Genomic DNA, 8,952 nt, shown 5'->3' on the forward strand with positions numbered 1-8,952 from the left:
CTGGTGCCCGCACCTTCGGCCGGTTTTGACACTCGACACCCCAGCCTTCACTCAGGTTGCTAGGAAACAAAAAGGCTCCACGTTCCCTGCAATTCCTCCCGGGCCTGAAGACACGACCGGGACGAGCCCGGCCACTGCCCCGGGGGCGCGAAAGCAAGGGAGGGATACCCGGGGGCCGGGGGGCCGGGGGGCTCGGGCAGAGGGGCCGGCCCAGGAAGCTGGCCCCGAGCTCGGGAGGAGGGCGGGCCGGAACGCGCCCTCCGCGCCGAGGGGCGCTCGGGCAGGTCGCGGTGGGCTCTGCTCCCGCCAGGCCGCAGCTGAGGGTCCGGGGCTGGATGCGGGGCCTAAACGACCACCCGGCTCCGCGCGGGGGAGGAGGCGTCTACTCACACGTGCTGACAGGCCGCGGTCCTCACGGGCGTTTTGAGCACCTCCTGACAGACAGGGCAGTAGAAATCATCTTCGGTGTAGGACGTGGCCGCGGAGAGCTCTTCGGCCATGGCGGGGGATGGGGGGAATCAAGGAGATGGCGGCAGCGGTGGCGGCGACAGCGGCCAAGCTGGCGGTGGCAGCCCGGGGCCCGACTCCCTTCGCGAACCCGGAGGGGGAGGGGAATCGCGTCAGGAAGCCGCTCGCGCCAGGAAGGGGGCGGGGCGGGGCGGGGCGGGGCCGAACGCGGAGTCGCTAGGGCCGCACGCGCCGGGCTAGGGCCGGCCCCCTGGGGCTGCTCCTCCCGCTGGGGCAGGCCGGGAAGGCAGTGCCAGGCGGGAAGCGGCGGTGGAGAGAGCAGCCAGTGGCTTCACCTTCACTTCCACGCCGGCTCGGAGCAGGCGGGAGGCCGCCCCTCCGCCCGGGAAGGAAGGCGACCGCCCAGCCGTCCCCAGCCGGCGGCCTCCCGCGCGAGGCCGCTCCCTTACCTGGCTCCACGAGGCGGCCGCGGTTCCGCCCCCGGCCGTCTTCTCCGCCTCCGACTCCTTTGCCCCCACCCCCACCCCCACCCCCGGCCGCACAGCCGTCCCGCTGCCGGCCTCTACCCACCCAGTTTGGCGGCTCCCTGCCCCGCCCCACACCGCCCCGCCCCGCCCCTCCACTCCGCTTGCGTAGCGGCTCACTTAGGAGTCCCGGAGCCGCGCCGCTGAGAGAGCTGCTTTCCAGGCGCGGTTGGTGGAGAAGTGGCCCTGCGCTGTCCCCGGGCTTCTTGTCCGGCCGCTGCCGCCTTCGTAGCGGAGGCCGGGAGGGGAATGGTGAGCGGAGTGCTCAGTGTTCATCGGCCCGAAAGGGGGCCGGGCCCGAGGCTCACGGTGCACCGGGATCCCACCGCCCCCTTCAGCAGCTCTCCCGTGGCATTGCGGTGCCTGCAGGCAGCCCGGGGGGTCACCGAACACAAGAGGGCGACGAACAGGGGGACAGAGAGTGAGGAGAGGGCGGGGTGGGGAGGGCGGCCTGCATAGCAACCGGCGCGTGTCTCCCGCAGCAGGTTGTGACATCAACGGCTGGGTGCCCACCTGTACCCATCCCCCTCAGTCTCCGTCCGGCGGGACTCCATTTCTCACCGCTTCAATCAAATATATTGGGTTTTTCAGGAATTTTTCCTCAAAAAATATCGTTGTCTAATGTTAAAGGTATGGTCCTTACTATTTGCCCTTGACAGAATGTATGTCAAGATGTGTTACGAAGCAAGTAATTTCCGTTATGGGATTTTGATCCTTTGGAGAGGAAAAATTAAAAATAAGCTCCCTTGAGAGGGTTTGAACTTTCGCCCTTAACACAGTCTGACGAGTTACAGTCGCAGATGCAGTCTTCTACCACCAACACGTTTGGCTTTTGATAGCTTTGAAGAAAAGTGAGGTAGAAGCATGGATCTAAGCATTTCACCAACGTTATTCACTAATTTAAATGTTTATATTTTTTTAAATGGGTCCTTGGTTCCCAGATATATCCACACAATTGATAAATCTGTAAGATGGGGTCACAACCACATGAAAGGAGCTAAGGAAAATCTGGAACATCATAAAGCATCCTCAATTCGCTTCAGACAAGAAAAAAGATTTCATTACCAGGCTTCGTTGAAGCTCTCCACCGCAGTGTCAGTGAATCATAAACAGAAGCCACTGAATAGTTAGTTCAAATCTGTCATTCATTGTCTACGTTGTCTTGGGAACTGTTAGATGTTATGCTGGTGTCATGAACTTCGCTCTCAACTAGTTTACATTCTTGGGTGTCTAACAATATAAAAAGACAAAAAAATGGTATTTGCCAAAGTATTGTTTTTCATAAACAGTGACTATAATGAGGATGGGAAGTGGGATGACTAGATTGGTATGGGTTTAGAGAAAACCTGATGAAGGAAATGGGTCTTAAAGTGCATCTTAAAATGACAATTCCTAGAAAAATACTCACTGAATTGTTTGTCCAATGAACAGCTAATTTTGTTTACCAAACTACAACATTTTGTACTTTTGTTCCCTTTCCTTCCTAGAAAGACTAGTGGAGGCAGAGCAGGAAAGCTAATTTTAGCTCCGGTTTTCCTGGGAGGAGAAAGAGCACTTGACAGGAGGCACACCAAAAAGCAGTAGTCCAGGTACTTTTCAAATTTATTTATAAAATGGTTCTTGGATTTCAAACTTCACCTTTTTGATGGTAGATTTCTAATCATATCTCACTCATTTTGACCACTTTAGGAAGTAAAGTGTATTTTCTGTTGAATAGAGTGTTTCCCTTTACACAGTGGCAATCCTTAACCAGAACATTAATTTTGTGACTTTAATTTTATTTGCTTCACTCTTTCTCTGGCAGCTTTACTCATGCCCTAATCCAAACATGTTTGCGTTACTTCCTCATATATTCTAAGAAGTCATTTTGGGGGTACATGTAAGCATACAGTTATTAGTATGTGGAAACCCATCAAAAATGTGGGTATAAGGAAAATGTGGTTACCCTCTGAGTGTTAAGCTTAGACAAATAAACCATAATGGCCAAAAGACACAATCTGCTGTCTTGGCAGCATTTCATATGAAAAATTATGTGATATTTTTATGGCAATGTCACAGATTTACTCAAAATACCTTCAACTGTGTAAATAAAATATCCTCAGCCTTTGGATAATAGGGGGAAAACTACATATTACACCAACTTGATAAATTTATTCTGTTGCAATAATTTAATTATTTTATATTTTGGTTAAAACACTTAAGCTTTTAATATTCCATCTCTCTCAGTCTGCCCCCCTCAAAATGGCATCTGGAATGATAAGAGGGAGGACAATGGGTAGCTGACATGAACTTGAGACACTGTTGGAGAATCTCAGTCCTGACATCTGTAAGGTCTTCTTTGAATTCTTGCTGGACTGTTCTGCAGGGAGGCTGATTTTGACTCGTCTCTGAGATGCAATGTGTGCTGGGCATTCTGCTGCTGGTACTTGCTGGTAAAGACTACTCCTGCCTGTCTCAGCTGGGTCAAGGCCCTGTGGCATTTCCTGGTTGATTCAGCCTCACCAACACTGTAGAACCCTCTGAATCTCTACTGCTCTTTCAGTTTCTTGATCCTCAACATGGAAGGCCCCTCTTGCTCTGCTCTCAACACAGCTACTGTCCATGGCATCCCTTGGGGCCCTCTCCTCTCTTACTCTGGGAGGGAGAGTCATTCCTTCTAAACATCCCGTGTCACTGAATTTGCATAAAGTGGTGACCCCTAGCTTGGTTCTGCACAACCAATAAGGCAGTGTGCTCTCAGCTCCCCAACCCTCACCACTCCCCTCAACCTATCTAATACACCTTTCCCCTATTCCACCTTTCTTTTCCAACCACAAACCCTTGGACTGGAAAGAATGGACCTTTCTACCTTGCTGCTTACTGCTGATTGCCGCCCCCCCCACACTATGCAAAACTCTTCAGCCAAGTCCGCGTGGCCAGGTAATTAACATACTAAAAGAGGAGATAAATGAATTTAGAAAATTAATTTCTTTCTTCACAAAGCCTGGCTTTGTCTTACTACAGAACGTCAAAAGTCTGTTTTGCTGGTAAAAGTAGTTGCTTGCCTTTGAAGAAGCGAACTGGGAAGCTGGGGGATGGAATGGGAGGGAGGCTCGCGTTTCCCTGTCTACCCTTTGGGATCTTTTTTAATTGGTACCATGTGCAGTGTCAACATTCAGCTGGTTTGCACCAGTGCAGCTCTGCTAGTCCTTTTCAGCTTGCCCATTCTGATTGGGCAGTAGTCTGCCTGAGTGGCCAGTGCCCATTTGGTTCCAGTTGTTAAATATTTTTAACATTAGTCCTGACCATGTACATAAATAACCTATTTGCTGAAGGCATACAATTTAGTTGTTTAAGTCTGTTTTGGAAATGTTCTTTAAAAAAAAAAAAAAATGAGCAACATTCTTTACATTCCTGATGAGTTAATCCTAATTTCTTCTTTTCCCCACCTCACCCCAACACACACACAGGCAGAGGGATGCCTCAGGCTGAGTAGGAGGGAGGTCAAGTGAATAAAAATATGAAAGGGAAACCATACAGGGCACAATGTTCCCATCAACAAACACTTATAAACCCTGTTCCCATCCCCCACTCTCACAAATCATGATTTTTGTTCAGGTATCTTCTCTTTTTTTCCTGGCTGTGTCCTTCAGGAGGACATCCCCAGCTCAAGGGGAAATACCATGATGGAGATGAACCAACTTGAATGGGTCATTTCTTCTTGTCAGTAGTTTAAGCCTGGGCATGTGATTCAGTTATGACCAAGGATGTATGAGGGGAATTCTTCTGAGGGGCTTCAGCAAGTGCCTTTCTTCGCTGATTTAAAAAACAAAAAATAGGAATAAACACTTCCATGCTAGATCTGAATATTTCCTTGTCCAGGTGTGCTGCCTGGGACTCTGCAACCATCATGAAACTGTGAAAAGAACACACCAAAGAATAAGCCAATATGCTGACCATGGCGGAGCAGAAAGATGGAAGGAAGGCAGGTCCTTAGTGTAGTTGAGCCATACTAATCATCTAGTTAACCTTGAACCTGTCCTACCTCCTGTTAAGCCTTTCTACTTGAAACCGTTCTCAGTTGGCTCTTTTGTTACTTGTAGCTCAAAGAATCTGAGCCAAACATTTGCTGGTTGACCATCAGATCTGTTTCCCTACCTGTCACGTGCTCTGGTAGGTGTATTGCTGAAGCTGACCCTTACAGACGGTTTCCCGTTTTCCATTGCCAACTGACTTCTGTCTGTACTCAGCCAATGGCAGACACTGGTGAGACACTAGAAGGAAGCAGCCAAGGCATTTCTCCCTCTCTCTCTGTTTCTGGCTGTGGCTTCATTTCTTCCAGGTTTTCAACTTCTGGAAGACCACCCTTCCCTCTCGGGTCCCGGAGCCTGCTGGGCAGTCCCTGCCTTTTCTCAGTGGCTTCTGTGTTTGCCTTGCTCTCACACATGGTCTTTCCATCCTCCTGAGATCTTTGTAATTGTTTTCCATATTAAACATCCTCTTTTGAACTACTTACTGAGAGCTCTCTTTCCTGATGGGCCCCCGATGGATTTTCCGAACAGAATCAACACTGTAGGAGAAGATAGGAAGGCAAAGGAGGATGAAACACTGCGGAAGTGGTTCGTCTTCCCCAGAGAGAGGGGACGGGACCGAGTTACTTGTCATTGTGAGTTTAAATCCTCTCCTAGTAACTCTGCAAATTAACACAAACAGAAACTCCAAAGTGAGATTAATAATATCAAGTATGGAAAAATAAGGGAATTGACCCTTTTTTAGTCCACCCCAGTTTGGGACAGTTATATTTCAACTCTTTCATAAATGTCATTATGAATATGCATTTTTCATGCTATTTCATAACACTGAATTTCCTATCAGCAGTATTTTACATACTACGGACAGCTGTCATTGGTACTAATATTCCTATTCGCAGCCCTAGTGGCCCTATTTATCCTGTAGAATCCAGCTTCCATGCTATAGTTGATTACAATGGAGGGGATATAGTACCAACCTGTGCCAGTTATACTCTCTCCAGGGTAATTATTTTACATTTTGGTTAAATTGAGTAAATTGAATAAATTTGTTAAATTTAAATTTGTTAAATTGGTAAAATTGAGATCCCTCTCTTCTAGTCAGTCTCTATTAGTGCCTTACATTAGAAGGTATATTAACATGATGGACAGCACCCCATTCCTTTGCCCAAGTGGAGAAAGCCAGTCGGTAGAGAAGCCAAACCAAAAATGAAACATATTTTGAATGCAGCTAAAATTGTTTCATGGACTAAACTATGCTGTCCTAGGAAGCAGAGCCATAGATTAGACCAGAAATGGCAATAGAGTCCAACAAATTAACTCACATTTCAACTTTTCTTTGATGTTGCTGGGTTTTTTTCATCTTTGAGAGAAATATGTAAATTTAAGGTTAAAACCTCTCTCTTTCTTTTCTCCCCCCCACTCCCACCCCGGCCTTTTTTCTTTTTCCTTCCCCCCCCCCCACCTCCTTTACTTCACACATTTATCGACATCCTCTGGGCTCGTAGCTTGGATAAAGGCAACTATAACAAGATTAGTTCCAGCATAACAGTGGAGGCAAAAGCCTGACACCAGTTTTAAAAAGCAAACAAAGCCTAATTCTTAGAGAAATAGAAGAACCCTCCAGCAGAAATATACACCTTTCTTTCTATACATAAAGTTCAATTATTCCAGCCATTCCTCCTTAATACATACACATATACTACTTCTTCAGAAGGACACAATCCAAAGTAGCTTCCAGCTATGTTCCTAGAGGCGATGTCATGAGACCACTATTTTTCCAGTCCAGTGTCTCCAAGTAATTTATTTATTTCTTTAGTTGAGTCTTAATCTGATCCAGTTGTAATATCTCATGATCCTACAGCCTTAGACTATTTCATAAATGTAATCCCTATCCACCACCTCTTACGTACCACAATGCAGAGTAACTACAGCTACTATGAAAACTTCCATTTAGAACATGGAGAGAGGGGAAGAAATCACAGGATATTTGCTGCTGGACGGAGTTAATGAAGCAAAGCAGAGAACCACTTGTTGGTATCATTTGGTTGACTTGACAGTGGTGAGAATTCTATTGTCAACTAATGTGGCTCTCTGATATTGCCTGCTGGAATCATTCCTATCACCAAGGGTACACCTAAAAGGACATGAGAATAGACAACCTGTTTGGAGAAAGAGAAGGGTGTATTTCATTTGCAATTGACTTGTTAACAGTATGGGGTGCAAAAATGGCCTGAGGCCATCTAAGGAATTAGGACATTCTGTGCCATTGAGTTTAGTGCATCACAGGCCTGTTACATAGTGTGGTTTTTGCTGGTGCTACGGTTAGAATAAAACCATAGTCACCTATCAGTTTCATTTTACGGCAACTTACTAAAATTAAACACCAAAAACTTTATCAGGTCAGCATGGCGGCTCAGTGGAAGAGCCAAGGCTGGGCTATACTCATAGATTTTCTGTCCATTAGCAGCAACTCTGGGCTCCACACATACACAGTGCACTTTGTTTGACAAACTTTATTCAGGACAGTGTGGGTGAAGAAACTGTCTAGAATGGCAAAGAACTCTTCTTTCTCTTCTAGAATAGCACCCTGCCCCCAAACTGAATTCCAGGCCAGTGTAGTTTGCAATGGCAGTGTCATACTGTTTGTCAGGAGGGGACCCAGTATGAGGCACTGGGGTGTGGCCCCATGTATCAGGGTACCCCCCATTCTCCATTAATCCCTCCCCGTTGTAGTTGACAGGATCTCCCACTTCCTCAGTCAGCATTTCAGTCTTATGCGGAGAAGGTGAAGCGAGTCAGAGAACTCGACCTCTCTGCACTTCGGTCTGTCTTGATTTGGACCTCAACATTATTAGTTCCCAACTCCCCTTTTTTTCTGCTCACATTCAGGAAAATCTTGATGGGTGCATGCAAATTTTTTGTTGTACCTTATTGAAGGTCCTCAGGAAAAATCAGCATAATCTGATTTATCAGTCTGGGTACAATGAGGAGAGAGATCACACAGTAATTTGACGAGAGAAACTTTAATATAAAATTTTTTTCACTCTAATAGGGGATTGGTATAAGAAGTAAAGAGGACAGTGAAGACTATAGGCTTGAATCCTTGCTTTAGCAGTACATGTCCTAAAATTAGAACCATACAGAGAAGATTAGCATGGCCCCTGCACAAGGATGACACACAAATTCATGAAGCATTCCATATTAAAAAAAAAAAAAAAATTAAAAGAGAGTTGAAATAGAGTACCCAGAGAAGGGCCCCACCACCAGTAGGATGGACATCCAGACCTTGCTGGAGAGGACTCAGCTGTGGTTCACCAGATGGCAGAGAAGTCTCTGTGGTATCATGCTGGTAGAACTTGCTGGAAATGTATCCTCTAGGATGCAAGGGAAAGCTGTTCACAGAGACATGTCTCATGGAGACATTCCATCCCCCTTACAAAACCATCCAGGGGGACTTTGGAGGAAGATGCAGTCTGTGGGTGCTGCTGGCCATTGCGCACTGCAGAAGCTGGGGTTGGCCCTGTGTGCTATGGGAAGCAAGCAAACCAGAACTGGGAAACAAAACCCTTTTCTTCCTGCAATTTCTCTCTAGTGCCCTCTGTTGGAAAGACCTATTATTATGCCAGCTGGCAAAGGAAAATCATTTAAGGGCCCAAATCTATTTTCACACAGCAAGCAAAAAGAATAAATTTGGAACTTTGAATTAATAGACTGATAACTAGCAGACTGACCCATTGACCTTTTGCTACTAAGTTTTCTAAAGCTTTACCCTTCATAGCCATATGCCTTAAGCAAGAAACTTAAGGATATAGTGTTGGCAATTGCTTTATATCTACATACAAAATCTTATTTTCTCACCCTACAATGCAGGAGTCTGTACTGCCCCAACCCCCCACTGAGCCACGGCTCAGCTAGTTCTGCATTTTCTCTGACGATCTAAAACAATGATC

General features: G+C 46.7%; 1 protein-coding gene, 1 long non-coding RNA gene and 1 other non-coding gene across 5 annotated transcripts in view; 2 read left to right on the top strand and 1 right to left on the bottom strand.

Annotated features, from left to right (window-relative positions):
• The window catches only part of RNF138 (ring finger protein 138), a 35,900-nt gene extending 34,871 nt beyond the window's left edge, over positions 1 to 1,029 (bottom strand). The window contains exons 1-2 of one of the 3 annotated variants that reach the window (XM_036090966.2): positions 918 to 1,029; positions 391 to 588 (exon numbers count right to left, since the gene is read on the bottom strand). In XM_036090966.2, coding sequence (XP_035946859.1) covers positions 391 to 500 — 110 coding nt within the window. In that variant the 5' untranslated portion in view covers positions 501 to 588; positions 918 to 1,029. Of the gene's footprint in view, positions 1 to 390; positions 660 to 917 lie in introns of those variants that run through there. The other 2 variants (XM_078060465.1, XM_036090967.2) reach the window with 2 other exon arrangements.
• Positions 1,030 to 1,124: 95 nt separating this feature from the next.
• LOC118534892 (uncharacterized) lies at positions 1,125 to 2,581 on the top strand. The gene is made up of 3 exons (XR_004916942.2): positions 1,125 to 1,244; positions 1,475 to 1,622; positions 2,480 to 2,581. It is a non-coding gene; the product is annotated as an uncharacterized LOC118534892 (long non-coding RNA).
• A 5,524-nt stretch (positions 2,582 to 8,105) lies between these two features.
• LOC118534898 (U6 spliceosomal RNA) lies at positions 8,106 to 8,208 on the top strand. The gene has a single exon (XR_004916945.1). It is a non-coding gene; the product is annotated as a U6 spliceosomal RNA (small nuclear RNA).
• The last annotated feature ends 744 nt before the right edge of the window (positions 8,209 to 8,952 follow it).

This window comes from Halichoerus grypus, chromosome 13 (genome assembly GCF_964656455.1).
Source record: "Halichoerus grypus chromosome 13, mHalGry1.hap1.1, whole genome shotgun sequence".
Taxonomy (NCBI): domain Eukaryota; kingdom Metazoa; phylum Chordata; class Mammalia; order Carnivora; family Phocidae; genus Halichoerus; species Halichoerus grypus.